Here is a 25240-nt window from a genome sequence, read left to right on the forward strand (position 1 = left end):
AGGAGACACTCAGGGAAACGTCTCCACTTGAGCTTGAAAACCTCATTTACACATTTACAACTATTACAACACACTTTTCTACTGCATTAGTTTTTTACTGCTATCACCGGTCTCAAGATAAATGATGGTAGAAGAAATACCACAGATGGCCCAGTAATAAAATAAATCACCACAAAGAATCTGTCCACTAGAGGGAGAGCTTGTTCTAAAAATCTGCTTCCCATGATTTACTTGATTTACTGGGATGAAACTATGATCTAATCAACTTTGATTTTGAGATGATCACCCCTTGAGCACCACTATGAATCACACTCATAACAAAGATCAGATCTGAGTCATTTTACTTCACAGTGTTAACAGAGTTTTACTGTAAAAGTTTACATTCCAGCAATATATCAGTACCTTTGAATATGTCCTTTTTCTTTGCCCCCTGGTGCAGTGAAAGCGGAGTTCTGAGGTCGATACACAGCCAGACTGTGTCTTAGGTTCCACATGTGGTTAAGTTAGGCAACGATTGCAATAAACATGGGAGTACTAATAAGGTTTATGTGGCAAACTTCATACAGCAAACAGCATTCTGATCAATTTCGCTTATCATCCGTGTTTTAGGTGACCCGATAAATGTCACTCTACCTTTACCTCTGTCCAAATCCCCCAATTTATTAAAAGAACTCCAAATTAGACATTAGTAACTTGTGTTTGCAGTGTATAGTGTGACAGTCACTGGGTCGTTCTGAGGCTTAAAAAAGACTTCACAAAGTCCATGTTTGTCTCCGACCCTCGAGTTTCTGAGCTTTTTTGTAATTTAAGTTGTATTTTAATGTGTTAGTCAAGCAAATTTATGTCTTTTAATTTTTACAGTACTTTGTACTTACACCTGCTTCTACTCTGTACTTCTTATACTTATAGCTTTTTTCTTTAGAATTTCTTAGATTTGTATATTTATTCTTTCACTGTTGTTGTTGCTAAGTATTTCAACTCTATACACCATGTCAAATTCCTTGTCTGTGCGAACTCACTTGGCATTAAAGACCTTTCTGATTCTGATTTTGTTATAAAGAAAAGGAATGTGACTAACACAGCAAGTCACATCACGTGTTACAGTATCAGAACACTGCTTTCAGATTTGCTGTGTCATGTAGACAACCCGCCACGTGAGAAGCCATGATGTCAAGTTAGCTTTCTGGGCAGATTTATGGATTTATAAATCCTGTTTATTAACAATGGATATCAAAGATAATGATATTTGTGGAAAGTGTGAGTCACACTGAATCTGAACATGTGTGTAAACCCACCGGTGTATTGAAGGAGAAAAGGGAGAGTGAATGAAAATAGTAGTTAAAGCAGACTGAAAACAACCAAAACAGTGAGCTGAAAATGAAGCAGAGAAGAGTGAGTATTTTCTGTCAATTCATTACTGTTGGTTACTCTTTTGATCTAATATTAAAATGAAAATAGTGGCCACTACTGATGTAAAATGAGAGAAAGATGATTCTTGAAAAAATAAATGTATTCCACTGTTTTTGTTGCCAAAAGTGGATATTACTAGTGAGAGCTAGATACAAGTACATTTGCTCATATAAAACCAACACTTATTATTCAAAAGAATTACATTTCACCCCGTTTTTATCAAAATAAAAGCATGTAGACTTCAGTCTTATAGTGTTAATAATCTATGACAACATACAAATGTAAGTGTGAATGACCAGGAGAGGATTTCTGATATATTTCCATAGAGGAGAGCTGATGTCTCGTGCGCAGTGGACATCAGGTCTCACCTCTGGCAGGTTTCATCGTTTATTGACATAAAGAACAACTTTGTACACAAGCGTCAGAAATATCTAAAAATGGCAGCAGCAACAGCAGCAGCAGCAGCAAGACACATTCTAATCAACAAACAATTCACAGACTGCTCCTCACATGCAGTTTTACAGCGCAAGACATTTAGAGTCTCATCGTAGAAAAAACAACTGTCCAAAACTGAGTGATGATGTTTGGAAATGCTTGAGAGTGGTGTTCATTTAACTGAACAGCTGAGTTTACATTCATAGAAGTTTTTGTTTAGTTTCTAAGTTTTCCCAGTGTTAATCCTGTCAGTGAACATTCATTATTATTATTATTATTATTATTATTATTATTATTATTATTATTATTATTATTATTATTATTATTATTACACATTAAATCAAAGAACAACAAACTGAAGAAATGTAAAAAAAATAAAAGGCAGAAAATGATAATGTTGACATTGTTATGAAATATAGGGACGTTACATTTTTATAGTTACTGTGCTATAAAAACAGAGTTACACTAATATGCTGTAAAGAAGACTGCTGTTCAACAAAAGGCAAGTGCTTTGTACTCAATATTTTTAAATATTCAGGAAAATAAACATTTTTGAGTCAATTTTAATCTCAAAGAGCTGCCGTTTATAATATATTAAGACAGGAATGAAACATCAACATAGAAAAAGAATCACAATCCTTTACAAAATACTTTTGTAAAAAGCCAGTTTGGCTCATGTTTGTTTTTAGAAGATATAATAATGTGTGACATATTCTTTTATAAACCTAAGAGCTTTCAACTCACTTTAAATTCTTCCATGTTTCAGAATTTTTGTTTCTGCTTTGATATGTTAATGACAATAATGTGATAAATCTTCAACTGATTGTCCTCAAATCATCAGAAATTTCATTTTACTTCAGCTCAAAGTTACTGCAGAGATTTTTTTATGGGATCAGTTGTTTTCAGGACCAGAACCAAGGTCTTATTGGAGAAGCTGAGCTTCAGAAAGAAATATTACAATTTTCAAAACATAGGTTAAAGTAAACTTGAAGCTTCCACAGTTTTATATAGTTTTCTACCAGACATTCATTGGACATTAGCAGCATTGAAAGTTCAGAACACTGCTGAGTGCATGAGGATTAATCCCATTACAATGATATGTCCATATATTATCTGGTCCTAGTGACAAGACAATAATGGACACTGTTAAAATAAAAGGCTCTTCTAAAAAAAAAAAAAAAAGATCTATTCAAGGCCTATAGAAACATCTCTATGTGTACAAAAAACTATCTTCAATTTACTAAAAGACACTTAAAATGACTTTGCTGTATATTACAGTTTTGTGTGTATATTGTATACATATTGTAGTACACCACATATACATCATGTATCTACAGCTTAACCACAGCCAACGGAGGTACTGCAGGTTTAACAACCTGTATACGTTTAAAACAAGGTTGTTTAAGATGGAATGGTTATAAAGTCTCACTTTTCCACTGCACTCAGTCTCTTTGACCTAATGAACGCCATCCCATGTGTCCTCATGTGAGTGTTCAGGTTGCCCTCCGTTTCAAACATCTTCCCACAGACTTTGCATTTGGTGTTTGGCGTCCCGTCATCGTTCTCATCTGTAACGTCCAACTGGTTTTCTCTTTGACTCTCTTCGTCTCCTTTGCCCCGTCCGTTGTATCGGCCCAGACCGTGCGGCTCCTTCAGCCGATGGACGATGAAGAGGTGTCGAGCCAGCGAGCGGTGGGAGGTGTAGCACAGGCCGCACTCCTGACACTGGTAGGAAGAGCCGTCCGACTTGTGCTGAGGTATGTGCTCGTGGAAAGCAGCGATATCTTCAGTGGTGAAACCGCAGACGGCACATTTGTGGACTTTGAGGATGTTCACCTTGAGTCTCTTCAGTGGCTGTGAGTCGGAGCTCCTGGAGTTCAAGCCTGGGGACCCCTCACCGTCCTCTGTCTTCCTTTTGGGGTTGAGGCTCTGAGAGGAGATTAAGTAAGCGTAAGATGGACAGGAAAAACAGATTTCACAAAGATACAGAAGGAGCATTTTCTTTTCAAAAGTGTGCCATCGTACCTTCTCCTTATCAGCTAAAGCCTCCTTCTTATCCGGCTTCCCAGTCTTTCTTCCTGCATCTTTAACTCCGTGCATCAGCTGAATGTGCTGATCCAGCAGCACTCTTTTAGTGAAGGGCTGACTGAGAGCTGGACAGTGCCTGTCAAAGTACAAAAAATAACTATCAGAACCCCTTACAAGCAGATGTTGTTTTCTGTTTTCTGTGCATACATACAATTTACACACGTTTTCTTTTTTTTGCCATCAAAAAGTAGTGGGACTGTTCGTGGTGTGTGTAGGACATGCAACATGCATGAGCAGCAATGTCACACGTCAGGGAACCGCAATCAACAGTGGGACCTGTATTATGCATGTTTTTATGACCTTTGAGAAGTACACATTTGTGCTTTAGAATAGACAGCAAACATCACATTCTGTGTCAGTCTGCAGCCAGGAGAAACCAGTCTTCATGTTGAGGAGGTGGGTTTGTGGACAACAAACAACAGTTTCTCCAGCAAACACCAGAATCATGTCCATTGTTTTCTTCTGGTGCACAACCCAGGAATTTGCAAGAATTGGTCCTAAAGGTTTGAACCTTCAAGGCAGAGTTCTAGTGTAACATCCTGAGGTGTCTGAGGGAGAACATTCGGCGAAAATAACCTGAACTGCAGCACAATGACATGTGAGTTCTCTAATAGGTTGTGAGCTCTGTCACACCACAGTAATTGCATGTGGGATCTTTTTTTGGCTGCAACAACACAATTATTACTCCCCATCTAGCCTAGTCACCAGATTTGGCACTCTGTTACTTCTTCATCTCTCCCAAAAGGCAATTCAAGCGGAAGGATCTTGGCACAGTTAAGGAAATTCAGCACTCAATCCAGATGGTCCCTGACATGTTTACACTATGGGACTTCCAGGGAGTGTTATATGTCTTTCAGGAGCACTGGGAGCTGTGTATCACTACAGTAGGATACTACTTTGACAAGGATTGCAGCAAAATTTACTTGTGACTCGATGTGTGATAATTTACAGAGTGCTCATTAAGTGCAGACAGTTATATGTAATTCATGGTTTTGAGTGGTTACGATGCTGAGCCTAAAATAATCAGTGCTCATACTCACGGGCAGGTGTAGACCTTCCGGAGTCCCTTGTGTTTGAGACGGTTGTGTCGGCAAAGACTGTGAGAGGAGCTGAAAGACTTGTCACACTGTCGACACGGGTGCTTCTTCATGATCTGGAATAATGAAAAGGAGGATGTTTCAGATACCTAAAAAACAACGTCATCTCTTTTCCAAAGCAGCAACTATGCTTCCTTAAGCACGAGGGAGGCTCGTGTTTTTCTTCTATACTTGTATGTTTGTGTTGGTTTTCATCCAAACTTGCTTTTAACAGGACGATTAAACCTCCTGTCACGCTGGTTTACATACTGCATAGTTGACATTTGGAAGGAGTGCTCTTGAGCTACTTCTCTGCGTAGATGACGCGAGACATATCTATGAATCTTCAGAACCATACCTCCAGCTTTGTCCTTCTAAATTGTGTTTTCTTTTGCATTGCTGAGCTCAGTTTAAAAAAATACCATGTGGCACATTAAAAATTTCCAATGAGAGTGATTTCAAACCTTCACCTTGCCATGTTCTCGCCTCATGTGCGCCACAAAGAGCTCCCTGGAGTTGAAGAGGCTGCTGCAGTCTCCACATGTATAACCTGAGCTGGGAGGACTCTTCAAGTCTGCTGAGCAGTTACTGTTGGTTTTTTTCAGCGGTGAAGGTGAAGCCTTCTTTTCTACCTTATCTTGACTGTTGACATTCCCTCCATCTTTGCTGTTATTATTATGGGTGCTGTTGCTGTTGGTGCTGTTGGAATTGGTGGGCTTCGTACTAAGAGGGAGGTTGATACCCAGGTTTGGTGGACCCTCGATGGTCTTCAGGGTTCCATGGATGGCCTGGAAAGCAGCAAAATAGACCCTGTAACCACTTTCAGACAAAAACATCGAGTTACTCATATGAATCATTTTTATACCTACCTTAATGTGATCCAGCATGAGCTGTTTCTGTGCATAGTGCATGGAGCAGTCGGGGCATTTGAAGACTGAAACTTTATGATTGACAACGTGCTGGTCGAAGTGTGTGTAGAGCAGCGACTGGAGAGTGAACACGGTATCACACATGGAACATTTATAGATCACCCTGAAAGACAAAACAAAGCAAGGACAAAAAACAATCAGTTCATTGTCAAGTGTAAATGACGCAAAGGAAATAAAAAGAAAAACTGAAGAATGCATTTAGAGAATTACAGCCGTTACTGAGCAAACAAACTTATAAAAATTCCATTACAGTTGTGTTCTTGCACTTATGTTGGTTTTAGATAAAGATATGAACAAACATATTGTAATGGATCAGTTCAGGGAATATTATTTAACATATTCAAGTTACATCTTGAGGCCCCATAGGAGCCAAAACACCCCGACACATCGGTGCAAGGACAGCTGCACTTGAGCAGCCGCATCATCAGCACTGCGGATGATGGACGGTGTGCGAATCACTGAAAGGCTGCCATGTGGAAAAACAAACCCAAGTTAAGCCACCACATCTAAAACCCACAAATCCTGTTACTGATGAAACAGCAAGGATGATTTTCTACAGAAAAAGGAATTGGACATGGGTATTAGGTTACACTGGTGTGTGGATGTGTGGAAGAAAGAGCATGTCGATGTGTGTTGATGTGTAGGCCCATGTGCCTCGAGAAAAAATCTACAGCTCTGAATGACAGTTGGAATACATTTGAGTAGATTTATTTCCTGTAGGACATTAAATGTACCACAGATTTATTTTGAATTATAATTACAGTAGATAAAACACGTAGACCTACTTGGGCTCTGCTGCCTTCACTCCTGGATGCTGTGTGTGTGCATGTGAATGTGTTCCAGGTGCAGACTTGAAGGCCATCGGGCACAGAGGACATTTATAGAAGACCTCACAGTGAGTATTCTGGATGTGGGACTTTAGAGTTGCGACATCAGCAAAGATCACACTACAGTGGATACAGCTGCAGGGACAAAGAATGAAGAAAGACAGAGAAAAAGTGAGAGATGGCAAAGGTCAGATTCAAAAGATATTTAAACTGAGAAGAGTCAGTTTAGCTGTTGGGTCTCATTTAAGATAGTCTGTTTTCATTTTCTTGATTAGTGCCATCATATTTTAGCATGCTTAAATCTGAGAAAGATTTCTCTTAAAGGTGTACACAAATACGCATAGTGACTCCCTTGTTATGAGTTTGATAAGAAAATCAATACCACTCATGTCTGTATGTTGAATATCAATCTATAGCCAGAACATGGCTAACGTTGCTAATCATGAGGACTGGAAACAGGAGGAAACAGGTAGTCTGGCTCTATTAGAAGGAAACCAAATCTCCCTACAACCACCTTTAAAACTTAAAATGTTTGATCTTGATGTTGTGTAGATGGATCTTTGTCATACTAAGCTAGGCTTACAACTTGCTAATTCTCATTTCCTATTCAGTGCACAAATACGAAAGCGATGTCAGTCTTCTCATTTCCCACTTTGTAAGAAACTGAATAATTATATTTTCCAAAATGTCAAAAGATTCCTTTAAGAAAAACATAGGCCTTTTGACATACACGTACATGAAACATTTTGGATTGGCAATGTCTTGTTTCAGGGTTAAAACGATCTTTCTTTCTTTCTTTATGTCACATTTGTGCAGTTATGACGTGAGTGTCATAGCATATTGTAGGACACTGCAGATTTCAACTGTTCATTTCATAACAGTTTGATAGACCCGGCGCCTAATTGGACCATAATTGCAAATTTTCATTTTTAATGGCTTGTTTCTTGGGGTGACGCCACATGAAAATGGCATCTGTCCAATTTTGTCCAATAAGTTTCATTGTGAATAATATCACATAATGTAATAATAACTGTAATTTAAAATGACATGTGGCACTTTGGTAGAAAAGCAAGAACGACAGAGCATGGTTATGTACTGAAGACCAAGGCTCAATATTGTGATATATTTTCAGAAAATTTCTGCTTTGAAAAAAAAAAAAAATCAAACTCTCAACAGATGTCACAGTTTGGAAATTACAACTGAGTGAAGCTGCTTTCAAGTTTTGCAAAGTATTGTATCTCTCAGCACTGCAGCACAATAGAAGTTGTGGTAAACTGACCGGTAGCCGACCCTTCGGGTGTAATGCAGGCAGTTCCTGGTGACATGTGACTGAAAGTGGACAGAACGACAACTGGCACCACACTCAGGACAGATATAAGGAGACTTGTGCTGGTGGATTCGCTGGTGCGACAGAAAGCTGCACTGATTTGGGAGAAGCATTTGACAAATAGTGCATGTTTTCTATAGGACAAAAAGAGAAAACATAAATGATAGTGCCATTGTCTGACATTCATCATATGATTAATAAATCAGGTCAGATAAAGACATCTCAACTTAATTTCATCTCTGACAAGTCATATTTTGTTCATCAGTTTAGCTTGGTAGATAGATCTGAACACCAGTGTGCCATGGAGAAGAAACCAGTCAGAGATGAACGGTGAATTAAACCAAAATGTATTGAAAATGTACCTTTTATAAAAAGTTCACTGATTTTACCAGCAGATTATGAAGCAAGGATACATGACACCATAATCTTTAGCTTCCACTCACTACTTGGGGGGCAGAATTTTAAGCTCAGTAATTAAATCTTGCCGAGAAACACTTTGAGAGATGCAGGTGACTTCCCTCTCCATCTTTTTTTATGTAGAAAAGCTTGTATAGAACTCAGTAGCTAGACTTGATATGTATTGCAGATAACTGTGATCACATTCTTCCTGGTCAAAAAGAATATTGCAGATATCCACACTGTCATTCTTCAAAGGACAAATGATGTCATTTTTACTATTCAGGTGTATGGGGTTTCTCACTACAGATATCTACAATTCATTTGCAGATTCAGTTCACATTGTGGATATCTGTCACTAAATTATGATGAGTAATAATTTCAGTTTTAGGTATTTACAGTTTTACTCTAACCAGTTTTACTCTAACCAGTTTTGACTAAGTTCAAGACATCCTTAATTCTCCTTAAATTCAAGGTATCTACATTGCCCCTTTTCGATATCTCAAGTTTTAGCTATTATATCTTGATTTAGAGTTTTGACAGCAGAGGCAAGTTTTAAAACATTCTATAGCACTGCAACCATAACTGCATTTGACAAGCTGATTTGTCACCAAAACAGAACAGCTATTTAGTTACTTTTGACCAAAAATCTTGAATGAATGGAGCTTGTTCTCCATAAACTCCTTGCTGATAAGCTATTCCTATTTCACAGCATTTTCTAATGATCTTACTCCCCACCATGACCTGATTACTTCTGCTAACATTGTTTAAATTTTTCTGTGCCAATATCCAATGGCAGCCTTGCACGAGCAACATCATGCACAGCTATTCTGACGAGACACAGCCATGTTTGAAATATCTTCAACTTATTTTGACAGGACAAAACTGAGTTACAGATATCTCTGTAGCTTTTTCCATATTATGTAGCAGTTCACATATTACAAACACACACACACCTGACCACTGGACTCCGGTGCTTGCTGATAGTGCATGGCTAGCGAGCTGTCATCCTGGAACATTTCGTTACACTCCAAACATTTCAGGCTGTGTCTGCAGAGCTTCGATGCATCCTCCTCCAAGGGCATGGCTGCCACAAGAGGAGCACTGCATGGAGCTGAAATTACTGTGGCTTGCGTTCCACCACCAGAAACTTTCCCTTGGGTTTGACCTGTGGATGTCTGTGCTTGAGAGGTGGAAGTGGTGCTGGTGATGATGGATGGTCCTGATGAAGTCGATGTACTGATCATCTGATCTGCGGGGATGGGTTTTAGGATTAAGTGTGAGCACTGCATGACTACCCCTTTGTCCTTGTGGCCTCTAGCATGAGATAAAAGGCTGCATTTGTTGTAGAACACCAGACTTTTGGCACAGTGGTTGCAGGTGACCTCGATTCGGACACTGCGACGTTCGTAGTGCTGCGTCAGGCTCTTCTCAAGAGCGAATGAGTCTCCACACTCCAGACACTTGTAGCCACGTGAGGGTAAAGAGATACAGGCAGAAGTTGGTGGAGAGAGGTTTGGGATGTACACAGGGACAGGATTCATGCTACTCAGGACTTTATTGAAAGCATCCACTACAGAGCTTTGAGAGCTAGTGAACACTTGAACCCTGGAGACCTTCTTTGAGGCCTGGCCAGCGAGAATTGTCTGTTTGACTTGTGATTGTTGATGCTGGGCCTGTTTGGAGGCAGACAGAGCCTGCTGGAGATCACATGCAGCAGAGGACACTGCTTGAGGGAGAAGATTGAGGTTACTGAGATGGACTGCCTTTGGCACAAGTTTGGCATTAGCCAGACTGGAGGCAGGTACCATGACAGTCTGTTGCTGGATGGCATTAGCAGCTTTCAGGATTGCACTGCTGGCACTTTGCACTGATGCAGCAGGAATGACTGTTGCTTTGACTGTAGTGTTGTTGGCCAATTTAAGGTTGATAACTTGTGAACCAGCTGTCTTGACTGCTGACACTGGCAGGAAAGCTGTTGCTACAGGTTTAATAGTCATTTGCTTGGTTATTTCAATAGAGGGGCCTCCAGCAGTGGCTAATACTGTGGCTGGCAAAGAGGGCCTTGTGGGGCATGAGAAAATTGCATTAGTGGTTGCCATGACAGATGAGCAATTTTCTCCTTTTTTCAGACCCTCAGGATCAAACTCTGGAAGGACTCGGGTGACAGTATGCTTGATTTGTCCGGATGAGGTTTTGATTGTTTTGATCCTGACCTTTGGGATGACCGGGGTTGTTTCTGTGTTTGAGGAAGGGGAACCTTTGCAGCTGCCCTCACTTGTGACGCTAGATGGGCTGTCTGGCTGTCTTGTTAGCAGCTTCTTTGCAACCTCTAGAGATGACTCTAGCTCCTGTGGGTTTTCTGGAGCTCTGGGAATTTCAGTGGCCTGGGTGGATTCTTTCTGTGTTTGAGAATCCAAAGTTCCCAAGTCTGCAGTATTAGCCTTTTTGGCACTGAGTGCTGCTATGGCTGCTATACAAGATGAAAGTTTTATAGAGGATTTGGCTTTAACCTGGGGGATACTGGACACATTTGCAGGTCCTGATGACTCCCCAGGTTCCCTGCACTCTTGATTTTGAGACTTGTGGACAACTTCATTGAGTTCCTCTTCAGATAAACTTGATCGTGAGGGATTGTTAGACTTAGAACTTGCAACAGTACCATTGTTGTTGTTGTTGTTGTTTTGATCAGCTTTTTGATCTCCATTTGTCCTAGGCTTATAAACACTGTCCACTACAGGAGATTTTGGATTGTGGTCCTCTCTCTTTGCAGTGGGCTGAAAGTAAGTCTGACTTCCCTGCTTGTCCATGGGATCATCAACCTCAATCTTATCATCATCATCAAACTCTTCAGCACTAGAGATTGGGCTAAACTGATTGAAGGTAGATGACTGGTTGTTGATTTTCTGTCCTTCTTCTCTGGGAGGTTTCCATCCATTTTTAGTATAATGAGTATCAGGTGGCATTGTGGGTAGCAAGCCATTGTGAAGTCCATTGCCGACAGAACGGGGTTGAGGATGGGAGTGGAAATGCCCATCTTTCTCTGAAACAGTTCCACCATGCTCACTGGTGTCCGTGTTTCGGATGTTCTTTACAATTACACTAACACCAACATCATGTGGCACTGAAGGGTTATGGGCATCATCGTCAGTGGTTGTCATGGCACCACTTGGTTGCTTGAGTTGTCCTTCATGGTCGTCTTGATGTCCAGATTCAATAGCGGCTTTAGGATCCACCATGTCAGGGATGTCGAAGGCCGCCAGCAGGTCATCAAAGTCTGGCGTCTTCATATCTCCCATGTTCCTTTTCCGGTTCTGATGAGGAAATTACCTGGGGAGCACAGATGAATTGGAAAAATAAGTAACTATGTTGTTCTTGGTATCATCATTTTCATCTTTATAATGAACAATTTCACACTCTTAGTAATAGTTTCACTGAAATGTCTTCTTATGGCTGTGCAAGATGAAAGTAAATAATATCCACAGATTACATTGTTCAAAGATTCTATAATAGAAAGTTTCATATTCTTGTATTCATTCATGGTAAAATTTTGAAAAGTTGACCAGTTAGGTTGCTGGCTGGCTGGCTGGATAGATGGATGGATGGATGGACTGATAGATTGATGGATGAATATGCAATTAACTAAAGCATTTATGCTAATCGCCATCTTTCCTTGGGTTTATAATCATTCCCATAGTAATTGTGGTTCCTTGGTTTTTAAGGGCAGTTCTGTGTAATGCTCTCCCAAGTTGGAAGCATACATTTCAATCATGTCTTTATTGAAAGGTGTTTGATAAAGATTTGATCTGATTCTGTTTTTATTACAATTTCATCCTTTGAGTTTTTAACAAGTTGGCGTGTGATGCTGGGACATGAAGCCAACAATTCAAAAAAAAAAAAAGGAAAAATCAGTCATCATGGAGAAAATCTTACATTTTGGATGATGACAGTGTAAATAATCCAGCAAAAATATGGTAATAACAAATAGCAGTTATTCAAAGCCGAAAATTTTAAATGAATTTGTGTGAGGATTTGTTGTCAGAGGCTGCATGTACTCTCCAGTCAGCATAAATTATTAATAGTGCCCTCTATGTTTGCTTGACTGCGGACTGTTGACTGCAAGAGAAGCAGTTGCTCAAGACATTTCATAACATGGAGAGAATCAGACACAAATGGCATGAAGGGAGTCTTTAAAAACAGTTAAAATGCTTAATGCTGTAGGGGTGGATTCTGAAGAAAGTAATCTGTTGGTATTTTGTCATTTACAGTATATGTGGTGGATTTGGTCTGAGCAAACAAACACTGATTCCAGCTTTAGTTTTGCAGTTCCATTTGTCTCCACATGGTGTGCCAGTGTCTACATAGAGTACAGCCTATAAACTATCATGTAACCATGACAGTCACTGCTCTCTGGTGCTTGATATTGCCTTCAGTGCTCTTTCCGTCTCCGTCTTTAAATTAAAGTGCAAATCACTCTGATGCAAAGCTCCCCTGACAAAAATGAGTCCAGCTGACACATTATATGCATACAATAAATTCTCTATGGCACATTTGTCCTTACATCTGACACCTTACATCACTACATGCACACAATACAATATGCAACAATATACCCCAGTGCTATTCAAATCCACTTCAGAGTTTCTTGAAAAGCTGCTGATGGAACATGGCAAGATTATGACATTATACCCTGCCTGCAGAGAGTTTCTCTTTCTCAAAGCATGTTTCCTGATCCATAATCAGGAAAATGATGGATCCAGTCTAAGTAATACATTTAATATATAGATCATGACTGCACTTTTCCCCTTCAGTACAGAGGCACTCCTCAGATAGATCTGGGGAATGAATATAACATTTAAACAATACGTTAGCAGGTTCTTGTTGGTGAATTCTGGGTGCTTAGGACAAAGGGCACAGTCAAGGAGCTGCTCTGCTTGTACGTGCAGCTAAACCAGTGCTGCTCTCTGATCCAAATGCAAGGCAACCACATCTGCACGCACAGACCCACTCCTATATCCCTCAGCTTTGGTTTTGAAAAGCAAAACATCTCAGTTTAATCCAGATGATTGGATAGCTATAAGCGTGAGGCCGACTTAAATAAAATGCTAGAGAGAAGAGGAAATGTTATGGAGAGAGAGGGGGCAGGCAACAAATGCAGTGAGGGGAGAAAAAAATGGCTGCTGAGCTGTGTGAAGCTGCAGCAGAGAGAGAGAGAGAGAGAAAGGCCTGGTGGAAAGAACAGCTATCAGCCATGACAGCCAGAGCAGCCTGACGTAGACAGTAAATGAAGGTTAAATGCAGGCAAGTATGAAAAACACACAACACAGGGCCCATCTCCACAACAACAGTTTAATATACATGCACTGCTGCCATCTGAAATTGACGCTCTGTGTAGCAGACTACAATCTAAGTGTGTGTAAAAATAATGGTGGAAGCATGCAAGTGAATCAGCAACTCCTCACCCTCTTGCCTCCGTCCCTCTCCAGCCACTAGCCAAACCTTCTTTCCTTCCTGCCTTCCATCCTGCAACAAACAGAGTCACAACACTACTAACCCACAAAAGCCATCCACCCCACCCTGCCTGGGAAAAAAAAAAAAGTCTTCCCAACCAGGCGAAGGCCCAGAATACAGGGTCAGGTTACATCCAGGGATGTGGTGAGTGGTGGTGGTGGTCCTGGTAGGGATCGTCCTTAGTCATTCTCTGCACCACTAGCAGCACACAGACATATAAACAGACAGATAGATCATGCTCCTGTAAGTGTGTGTGTGTGTGTGTGTGTGTGTGTGTGTGTGTGTGTCAGGCTGCAGATTCACAGACTCCCAGCCAGCCACGTCCCCCTGCCCTCGTCCCTTCCCATATCTCCCTGCTCCCCTCGCGGTGAGCCGTGCTGCGTAGCCCTCCGACATCCAGCCAGCAGCAGCAGCAGCAGGGTCTGCGCCTGTGCCATGGTAGCCAGTGACTGAGCTGTGCAGGGCTGCCATGGAGCAGCCTGGACTATCTCTATCCCCGTGGAGCACAGAAGCGGCATTGTTCCTGTCAGCCCTCCGTCTGCTTCAAACCGGTTTCAACTGGTTCCGGTCACCAAACATAAAGCTCTGTGCTGCAATACGGCCTCAGAAACACACAGGCAGCAGCAGCACCTACCAGGAAGCACTGCAACATTTTTTCACTAAATTAGGTGCATGTTGTCAAATGGGTTGTGTAAAGCAGGAGATATTTTATGAACAGGTGGAGACAGGGTTAGAGAAGATGCACTCGGGTGGTAGCTTGAAAATAGGCCACGAAAATGCATACAAAAGTGCACAAGGATGTGATGTTTGGTTGAGCACAAGCACCTTGACATGAATACAAAAACAGAAATGTAAAAATGACAAAAATGGTACCATGTAGAGAAAACATTATGTTATGTGAGGTATGATTTGAGAAAAAAAAGGCATAATCCCTGATGATTCAAGCAACTAATGCACCGAAAGGAAGAAGTTTAGGTAATCATGATGGTAGGAGAACCTCAATGTGGTATCTTGGCCTGTTTTGAACCTCATAGACGGTATGTTTCCACCCAAACATGACAGCAGTCTCTCTGCAATCTCTCATGTCATGTATAGCAGCATTAACACCCATCACTGTGACATAAAGGAATGTGAACGAAACAATCTTACATGAGTATATCCGGGCCATGCATGCATCTCCTACCCAAGATCTCCATCACCCACATGCCACCCCTGCCCCACATCCACAGAGATATGTATAAGCATGCGCTTTCATGCATATATAGAGGTAAATGTGGCATACCCTTTGTCAGATTTTTTTTCTCCACTCTGAGAGATATTCAGGGGCAAAAGTCTTCCTGTCGAGGCCTCAGCACCTGCCTTTACTCGGCCCTTCCATCCTTCAACCTCCTACCTCCCCCTTCCCCACTCCTTCCCTCCTCCTCCCCCCACTCTCCTTCACTGGGTCAGTCCCAGGTTTTAGTCCCAGTCCGGGCCTCGCTCTCTCCTGAAGCCGCCGCCACCACGGCCGTGCATGAAGGGATGGACGGAGAAAGGGGGCAGTGTTCAGCAGGCGAATCAGGCCTTTTGTCTCTGTCTGCGGAGGGGGGTGAGGGGACTCTCCTCTCTGGCTCTGGAGCAGCAGCTGCTGGTGCAGAGAAAGACGAGAGAGAGGGAGGGAGATGGAGACAGAGGGAGGTGGGGGAGATAGAGAGGAAATGGAGGAAAAGGAAATGAGCAGGAGAAGTGTATAATAAGGGCTTGGATCTGCACCCCGTGATCATATTTTAGGCCTTTGCCACAGAACAATATCGCTGAATGATTGATGTTAGTGTGCAGATAAACAAATTTAGATCCTGCACATTTTTATTCAGTGATAAGTCGCATAATACAGTATATTACTGACATAGCATATAAATAGCACAGGCCTCTAGGCCCAAACACCCCTCTGCATACTCTGAGCAAGGTCACCATTCTTGTGCCAGCTTTTCTGTTGTTTACAATGGAGGTGTCATGTACTTTGATTTTAACCCTGCAGCAGGATTATTTAGGGCACAAGAAATGCAAGAAATCACATGCTTACTTCTAACAGTGTACTTATAAAAGAATTGCAATGCAAAATAGTAAAAACACTATGACACAAACATGAGTTGTACTGTCCGGATTTGATCGTTCTACACATCATTGTATGGACACAGAGTTAACACATCAACAACAATCTGATCAATAAATACAAGCTGTGACATCACATTGCAATATATGTGCTGCAAAAAAAGGGAAAAATATTTCAGAACCTACCTGGAAAACTGCAGAGAGAGGCTTTCAGTAGAATAAGACTGAATCTCTTTGGCCTGCCTCCAGTCCTTAATACATTTGGCAGACCTAGCAAAGGCAGCTACAAATGCTGCAGGATAAACTAGTTCTTCTTCATTATGCAAAGGACCATGCCAGATTTATTCATCAGACAACACAAATGCATTTTATACACTGCAAGGGCAGCTGGAATTGAGCATATACATGAAAAAAGGCCCTCATGGTGCCTCCTGCCTCTCTACACTGTGACAGATTCAGTGCAGGAAAAGAGGCTGAGGTTGCTCCCCACCCCTATCAGAGGCAAAGTCACATGACGTCACGTAGCCTCCATTCATGCTGGGAAGAAGAGGAGCTGCTGAAGCTAGCCATATCCTCTTTCTCATTCCACAATTACCTGCCTGAGATTATATTCCTTGAAAGCTTATCCTCAGCACTTTAAGGGGAAGATAAATCAATCATCCTGTCGTAATAAACATTGCATTTTTTTATATTTAGGTCATTTGATTATAGACTATCAAAGTACAATATGTGGATTAATATAATAGCATTTTTGGTTCAGATCTTAAAAATACATTTAGCCTTGTGGAGCTCTAAAAAATAGCATGGGCTACTCATATTAACATGTGTAAGAAAAGGCAACAGATTTAAAATTGGCATGAGACGTACAGGTCCATTTAAACCAGCTGTTGTCGACCTTCCTCACTGATGAAGTGAAGTGAGGCAACCCCTCATCGCTAATCAGAGGTATATGTCAGCACTGTTTTATAAGAAAAAGCAAAAAATAAGTAAGAAAAGTTGTAAAAAATCAGTCCGCAATCTATGGGGCTGATAAATGAGGCTTTCGCAATAGTGCCAAACCTGCAGTTCTTTGAATGGCCACTTGAGGCTGGTTCCAAAAGTGAGTCAGTTTTCATTGACTCCTATGTTAAAATGCCCAACTTCACAGTAGAATGAACCTTTTTACAGGCCAGTACAAAAAACAGTTTTGGTCTTTGTAGCTTTTCTCTCCAGACATGACAACTGTACACAAGTGATTTTTATATAGAACTCACCTGCTTAAACTGTATTAAGGTTCGAAGTTGTGCATAATCAAAGGTGTGGCCAAATTCCATGACCCACACCTGGAGTGGAAGGGAGTTGCTAATTTTTGGATTAACTGGGAGTTACGAGGAGCCATGCACTGCCAAGATGTGACCGTCACACCCACCAGAGGGACCATAAAACCACTCTTTAAGAAACCTAAAAGTGACATAATGGAGGATTCATCCTTTTTTGGTGTCATCAATAAAAAGAATAAAGATAACAGTTTACCAGATTGAACAGGAAGATGCAGATCCCCAAGCTGAAGCCATGAATTTAACCCCTCGTGTGCCACTGTTTTACTGGTAAATTAGTAAGTAGGAATTCTCACTGTTTAGCAAAACATTGATCAAGTTTACAAAACTCTATTTTAAATTTCAGTTAATAAAACAAAAAAAAAGAAAAAGAAAAACACCAAAATGTCAAATTGATTTTGGGGAAATGTGAATAACACAAAGTACAAAACACCTGGAATTATTCAGTAATAGAACATGGAGTCTTAGTAGGAATATTTTACTCATGGCTTCAGTAGAGAACAAGCTGAGACAGAATCTATCTGTGATATGTAAGATCATATTTCCAACCTTACATGGAGAATATGAAGGGAAAGCTGGATTTTGAGGGGTTAACCTGTACTGTAAACATGGAATTTACGCTGGTTAAAGAATACAGCAAGACTTCTTTAGAAGATCTCGATTAGCTAATTTTTATATGTTCTCTGTCTCTCTGTCGCAGTATAAAATCAGTTTGTTTCTTTCCTGTCATCGAGGTCTGTGATTGTGGAGCTGCCAGGTGATTCAGTGAAATCTATGACAAACAGCAATGACCTTATAATGGCAAACCGTCCATTTTAATTGACGCTTCCTGAGCTGAAAGGCCTCTCTTAAATGTCTCGCTTTTGCTTTTCACAAAGCCAGTAATATTACCGTCATGACACCACCATCAGACCACTTAATGTATCATTTGAAAAGAACGATCTGTATCAGGATAGAAAACTAGAGCTGCAAGCAATTATAGCAGGGTCGAGCAGCCTCATTCAGTTGAAACCTGCCCTTTTGTCTGCCCAAAGCAAGCTCCTTGGCAGAAAAAAACTATACACTGTACATGAAGATTTAAGAATACTTCATGAACCCATAAATTTCCTGAACAGCAGTTATGAAGCTCAGTGTGGTGGCTCTCCATTGCCATCGTGGCAGAGTCTGACTCTTGTTCACTCACCGCTACCTCAAAAATAAAACTTACAAATGTGTCTAAGTCTATCTGTCAATCAAAGCTTGCATAATGATATATAACCTTCAGCCTTAATACAGTTTAAACTGGTAAGTTCTAAGTCATCAAAAATGGGTAAATTAGCTATAGAGACCAAAACTTTTCTTCGTGTCAGGCTGTGAACTTGGTCATTCTTTCTGTAAAGCTGATCATTTCAACATGGGGTCTGTGGAGATTGACTTGCTTTTGGAGTCGGGGTCAAGTGGTAACTGCAGTATTTGGCACTTGGCTTCATTTTTGAGCCCTGACTTGCTGCTTCAGCTTCACCAACCAAAAAACCGAACAAAATCATTAGCATTGTCTCACTTAAAACCAGTTCATGGTTTCTACATGATTGATGAAGACTTTGAAGGTTGACAGTGGACGCCCGCGTGTTTCTCGTTATATTAGGGTAGGTATAGTTTGCATACTATGTAGATGATCGCATTGTTCTTGAAATTAAAATTCTGCCTGTGATTTTACACTTATATAGCAGCTAGGTACAGACTGGGATTGATTATTGCACCATGCCATTGAAGATTCCTGAGGTGTGCTGAGTGTAGTGGGTGGACATAGCACAGGATTCCTGGAAAATTTCCACTTTGTTTGGACCAAGTATGTCCAAAGTCTGGCAGATGCATTCTTCAGCTGAAATTGTTTTGGTGACATTTGCTTTAAGCACCATTTGTTTTTCTTCCGACATGCATACCCTTGTGGATACACAGACGCGGGATGCATTAATTTGCCTTTAAACAACCAAACTAACAACCACTGACACTACAACTGACTATATACTTTAAAGCAGGGGTCACCAACCTTTTTGAACCTGAGAGCAACTTAAGGGTACTGAGTAGTACGAAGGGCACCTTGTTTGATACAAACTTCCTCAATAGCAAACTTGCGCCATCATCTTTAAACAATAATAATGAAAATAATATGTAAAAAGACTGTCTGATCACATTTATGTTAATTATTCCTTACAATAATTATTAACAACGATTTCCACAACAATGATGGTAGGAAACACACACACACACACACACACATATATATATATGGAAATCTGTTCCAATATTTAAAAGTCAGAGGTATCCCATCTCTGAAACATTTGTAAATATCTTTCTTGGCAGTTTTGTATGAATCAGCATATTTGCAGCATTTTGTTCAAAATCACACCAGTTAAATTTCTGTGCAAATTGTCACTTCTAACATTTTAAGGAAATCATTAACTGTCATCAAATCATGCTTCATTTGTGCAAACCGCTACCTTTGTAACATTTTTGAACAATTCATGAACTCTGTCCCATGTTTGTACAAATTATCAGTTATGTAAGAAAAAAATCAACTCTTTCACATTTTGAAATGAATCCTATCACATTAGTGCTAATCACCAGCATTTTTCACCAGCATTGCAACATTTTTAACAGATCATAACAACAAATCATTACACGTTTTCAACAAATTATTTTTCACATTTTTGTTTAACGGCACAGTGTTTTGAATGACAACGTATGTTACCTCTTTCTTTGTCTGTAAATGTGTGTTAGTGGGAAGCCTGGCATTGCAGAGCTTATCATGTCTTACCTTGGTCTTGCAGCTCACAGTACAGATGGTTCAGTTTCCCAGTGATGTCCGTTAAAAATGCAAGGTCAAGAATCCACTCAGTGTCCTCAAGCAGCAAGGTGTCTTCCCCTTTGGATTGCATCAACTCTTTGATTTCGGCCAACAGTGACAAAAACGCTGCAAAACTGGTCCCCTGCTGATCCATGGGGTTTCTGTGTGTAGTAACAGGTCACCATGTTCAGCTAACAGCTCCTCCAGCAGCACCTTCAAAGTCCTGGGTTGTTTGGCTTTGGAGCCATTTATGATCTTCACGACACGAGTCATCACATGATCAAATCCAGCCACTTTTGTACATACATATGTCCTGCTGGTGAATGATGCAGTGGTAATGTAGGAATGTTGGGAAGTCTGGATCACCTCTGCATCGTACAAAGAAGCCTGCTACCGACCCGTCATGGAGGAGCCCCGTCTGTCGCCACTAAAACAAGCATTTCTAATGGTACATTTTTCTCCACGAAGAAACTTTTCGCCACGTAGTAGATGTCAAAACTGCCTTTAAGTCCCGGGCTTTTTCTGTCCGTAGTGCGCATACAGTCTATGTGCGCTACCAGGTGGCTAGTTAGCATGGAAGCTTTGTAGCAGCTAAAGTAAAGTCTCTCCACATTGTGCCGCTTTGCCGACGCAATAGTCGCCCCGCAAATAGGACACATACATTTATCTTTCACTGTCGTGAAAAAGAACTCTTCCTCCCAGTCATCGTGAAAATAGAGTTTTCTCTTTCACTTCTCTTGTCATGTTTTGGGGGTAAAAACCACTTCTAGCTTCCCAAAGTGTCCAGCGCCCGGCAGCTTCAGCAAAGAATGACGTAGTGGTTTGACATGCGCAGTGAACTTTGACTCGGACAAGGTCAGAGTTCATTTACACCGAAGACATTTTTTTTTTTTTTTTAAATTATAATAAATATTGTAATTTAAAATCTGCATTAATGTAAGTATTTTTGATCTAAAAATAACATCAACTATAATTTTTATAAGGAATTTCATGGTGACTAGTGTTATTTTTAGAACATGTGTTGTGGGCAACTCACATGGTCTCTGCGGGCAACCAGACGCCCGCGGGCACCGTGTTGGCTACCCCTGCTTTAAAGCAACATGTTTTAAACAAGAGAGCAGAAGGACACAACAGATAAATTCACATTGTTTTTAATTTCTTATTTATTCTGGCATTTTATTATGTAAAATAGGGACTTTTCACCTAAATAGACAGAAAAAATAACTACTTTGTACATGAACACATGAATTTATGGACTAATTTGTAGCAAGTATTTGGAAACCTTGAAGAAGTGTATGTAAAAATAATCCTACTTATGCAGATTCAAGTTGACAATGTTTCTAAATGTCTCTTTGGTTCATTTCATTTCACAGTGAATCAAAAGAAGCCTTACTTTCAGTTTGTCTGTACATGTAAGCTTCTTTTCCCTGCCTTTCTTAAAACGCTTGTCATTGCTTCTGAAATATTCAACATATCATACCACTTAATGCATCATTTGAAAAGAATTCTTAATATGACTAGGAAATAAAAGGGCTTTAGTCTCACAGCCTGGTAATAGAAGGGGACTTTTAGCATGACATTACTTTTGTTGTTCAGTCTGTAGCCGTGTATGAAATATGCCACATTAGCCTGAGGAAGCTTGTAACATTAGAGTGATTGTATTATGCACTAATATGAATCTTTTTTGCGACGTGCAGAGAACAATAAAACATAATTAAATTGCAAATATGAGCTATAAATGGCAGTAAAATGAGTGGTTTCATGCTCCATGCCATCATGTGCTCTCTGGGCCTTACACATTACACATGTAATAAAGCTGGTGATGCAACTCATATCACAACACGTGACTCATCACTGAGATGGTGAATCCTCCTTAAATTCACCCCACAGTGCCATCTACTGTCTCTGCTCCCAACAAAGACTAAACCTGGAGTATACAGTGTCGAGCTGTTGTGCTTCTTAATGGATTATTTTAAAGTTTTGCGCAGCAGGAGTTGTGGCGAAGAACATTTTGTCTACTTGAACATCGGTAGTAGAGCTTTCAAAGTTCACTTTATTTAGTCAGAACTTATAATTACTACCTTGCTTCCAGAGGAATTACATTTATCTTAATTGTGATTTGTGAAATTAAAAAAAGTGGTCTCTTATGCAGGCAATCAGGCCATTCAATCAGACATGAGTGGCTGTTAGTGAACTCATGAACTAAATAAAACCTCTCTAGTCTCTCGCTATGTGGTAAGTTCATATTTCAATTGTGTGGTATGCCTTAGTTTGGTCTTTTATTTAATTAAGGGTAAAACTGTGAATAAACCGACTCAGAGTTTTGTAGTTGAGTGGTGTATTTAAATAGTTGGGGTATTTAATGGTTTCTCAGGACATTTTCTTGGTACATGAACTTGTTGTTTCTCATAAAAATAAAACCAACAAGTATTTCAGATGGCACTGTGCTGTGTGTGTTACCTGTTGCTGCCCTTTGAGCATAGGTGACTCATCCTGTTCTGTTAAGGTCAGCCTTGGACGAGGACATGATACGTTACGGCTCAGATACACTCTCTAATATCCTGCTGGGATGTGTGTTTGGGGTTGAGAATACCCCGAGGAAACCTTTAACCTTTTCAGTGCAAAATGTTACTTAACTGTTCGGACTTCTTATCTGTCCTCATCCATTCTCTTCGTCCAGCAATCTGTGTGTCAATACCGTCCTGAAAGGGATCAGTCAAGTATGAGAATTTCACACAGGCACCAGTGTTGGTGCCTTGCTGTGTTTGAGGACTGTTTAATTCACATTGTTGACCTTTCCAGAGGCATACATACCCTGTAATAAGCTGTGTTGATAAATGATATGGACAAATTGGCACATGTCGCTTTGTCAAACTCTTGTAACTAAGCATCCAGCAGGCGTCATCTGCAGCAAAAATATTCATCATCATCGTTCATGGCATCTTGTTTAACCTTTGTTTCTCCTTTTACTTAATTTCCTTTGCTCCGTGATGTTCAGTGTACTTTTACTTCATGCTACTTGATAGTACTTGTACCTACTTGTACTTAAAAGGGTACAAGTAGGTGCACAGCAGGGATATATTGAATCACGTTTCAGTCTTAGAATAATGTACGTCATTATTGGTGAATAATCTGTAAATATTCTTAGTGGATGAAGGAAACACTAAATTGTAGTTATTGTTTAGAAGAAATTTAATATTCTTATTTGACTACTATACTTAGTGACAGTTTACAGGAAATTAAATGGGAGCTTAGTGGGCTCTGTTTTTGCAGCTAAAAGGTTTTTTTTAACAAATAAAAAGCTTCACCTTCCCTCAGAGCTGAGAGCGTGTTCTCTTTAAACCTTCAGTGTGGGCAGATTTCCTTCATTAAAGATCTGAGTGCTTTTTCTGTTGTTCTTTCTTTGAATTCTTTCTCTACTCACTGTTTTGTTTTTTTTTTTTAAGTCAACATGTTGGGATTCCATGCTTTCACAAATTCAGTATGGCTCCATATTTCTGTAGTCCAGCTACACTAGTAAAGAAACCTGTGTAACCAGTAGTCTCAGGAGTCAATGTGGTTTTAACAAGTGGCCCATCAGTTGTACCATTATTCACGTTTTATATCTTTATTGAATAAAAAAAAAAAAAAAATATAAATAGCGTGTTTTTATTTCATGTGAACATATTTTTGCACCTTCATGCAGCCCCTTCAGGCGATCCAGACCATTCAGGTTAGCAACCACTACAGTAATGTATAATAACATTCTGAAAAGCAATGAACATTTAGAATTTTGATACTTAAATAACTGACAATACATCTATCCTTTTGACTTGAATGAACTTTTATTGGGTATCTCTGCAATGCATCAAAAGCAAGAACTTCAATTCAGTTCAATTCAGTTCACTTCAATTCAATTCAATTCAATTCAATTCAATTCAATTCAATTCAATTCAATTCAATTCAATTCAATTCAATTCAATTCAATTCAATTCAATTCAATTCAATTCAATTTATTAATATAGCGCCAATTACAGGTGAAATTGTCTCAAGACGCTTTACAGAACCCATATGCCTGAACCCCCAGAGCAAGGCCTAAGGCGACAGTAAGAAAAACACACTTTTAACAGGGCATTTACGGGCAGGTGCCTAACACAAGCCTTTGCTGTTGTTGTTGCTGTTGTGAACTTTACCCAGCTGCAACCGAGCTAAACCTGACAGACTTGACAAAACTATACCTAAATACTGAAGTAGTAACTATTCTACTAAATTGCAGAAAGTTGGTCCAAATGTCTCTAAGCTCAAATTTAGTTGGATAAAAATGTGTTTCCGAACTTATGCATTGCCTACAAACTAGTTCCATAGTAGGACTAAAGGCATTACTATCTGGCATCTCTTATGTCTTACTTCTGCTATCAAGTTTAGTAAACTGTCAGTTATTTATTTCTTCCTGGTCATTGATCCATGAAAATAATCCCTTCCCACCTTAAAATGGCTTTAATTCTACCTGGTGGCCTCCTGCCTCTTTCTCCATCAACCCCACCAGCTTTCTGCAATTGAATTCCATCAGCTCACCTAGAACCTGACTCAAGAAGTCTCACTGTGTTTTTTGAGACATCAGTACGAGGCAGTTTCAAGGTGGAACTTCTTAGCTGTGGTGTTTACTGTTTATTTCACTCATGATGTACGAATGGACATTCTAATCAGGTAAAACACTTGATTTTTTTAACTTTAGGTGGTGTTCAGAACTAGCCAGCGGTTACCAAGAACTCACAAACTTTAGATGTGAAGTCTGCTCCTCAATCCTCTTTGAGGCTACAGCGATGGGAAAGATATGGAAACAGCTGGTGGTTGGGTTATTATTTTAAGAACCTATCTATGATGAAAGCCAAGTTTCTCCTCTTCTTAGCATATCCACATGGTGTTTTAATATGTTAGAAGATGTATCATGAGCAAATTAAGCAGTCAATGCCATAGCTGAGGATCTCCACCTTCAGTGTACTGATGACAGTCTCAATAAAGTTGACA

The 25240-nt window shown here is 40.1% G+C and overlaps 1 protein-coding gene across 4 annotated transcripts; it reads right to left on the reverse strand.

The window, feature by feature from the left end:
* Nucleotides 1-1716: 1716 nt before the first annotated feature.
* znf532 (zinc finger protein 532) lies at nt 1717-16507 on the reverse strand. Of its 4 annotated transcripts, none has more exons than XM_023291957.3 (11): nt 16277-16507; nt 15282-15623; nt 13951-14011; nt 9445-11818; nt 8045-8226; nt 6724-6900; nt 5879-6041; nt 5480-5797; nt 4974-5086; nt 3871-4009; nt 1717-3774 (listed from the first exon to the last, which is right to left on the reverse strand). In XM_023291957.3, exons 4-11 carry the CDS (start codon nt 11785-11787, stop codon nt 3271-3273), a joined length of 3939 nt encoding a protein of 1312 aa, XP_023147725.2. In that variant the 5' UTR covers nt 11788-11818; nt 13951-14011; nt 15282-15623; nt 16277-16507; the 3' UTR covers nt 1717-3270. The 4 variants fall into 4 exon arrangements, with proteins under 4 accessions (XP_023147725.2, XP_035813916.2, XP_023147726.2 ...); XM_035958023.2 differs by having other exon boundaries at nt 15282-15626; XM_023291958.3 differs by lacking the exon at nt 13951-14011.
* Between the last annotated feature and the right edge of the window lie 8733 nt (nt 16508-25240).

Source organism: Amphiprion ocellaris, chromosome 17, assembly GCF_022539595.1.
Source record: "Amphiprion ocellaris isolate individual 3 ecotype Okinawa chromosome 17, ASM2253959v1, whole genome shotgun sequence".
Lineage (NCBI taxonomy): Eukaryota > Metazoa > Chordata > Actinopteri > Pomacentridae > Amphiprion > Amphiprion ocellaris.

Coding starts and splice junctions, on each gene's coding strand:
- znf532 (XM_023291958.3), bottom strand. CDS start 11,787: ATGGGAGATATGAAGACGCCAGACTTTGATGACCTGCTGGCGGCCTTC. Junction 6,901..8,044: donor ACCCGAAGGGTCGGCTACCG/GTCAGTTTACCA, acceptor TTGTCCCTGCAG/CTGTATCCACTGTAGTGTGA. Junction 5,798..5,878: donor TCATGCTGGATCACATTAAG/GTAGGTATAAAA, acceptor GCTGCTTTCCAG/GCCATCCATGGAACCCTGAA.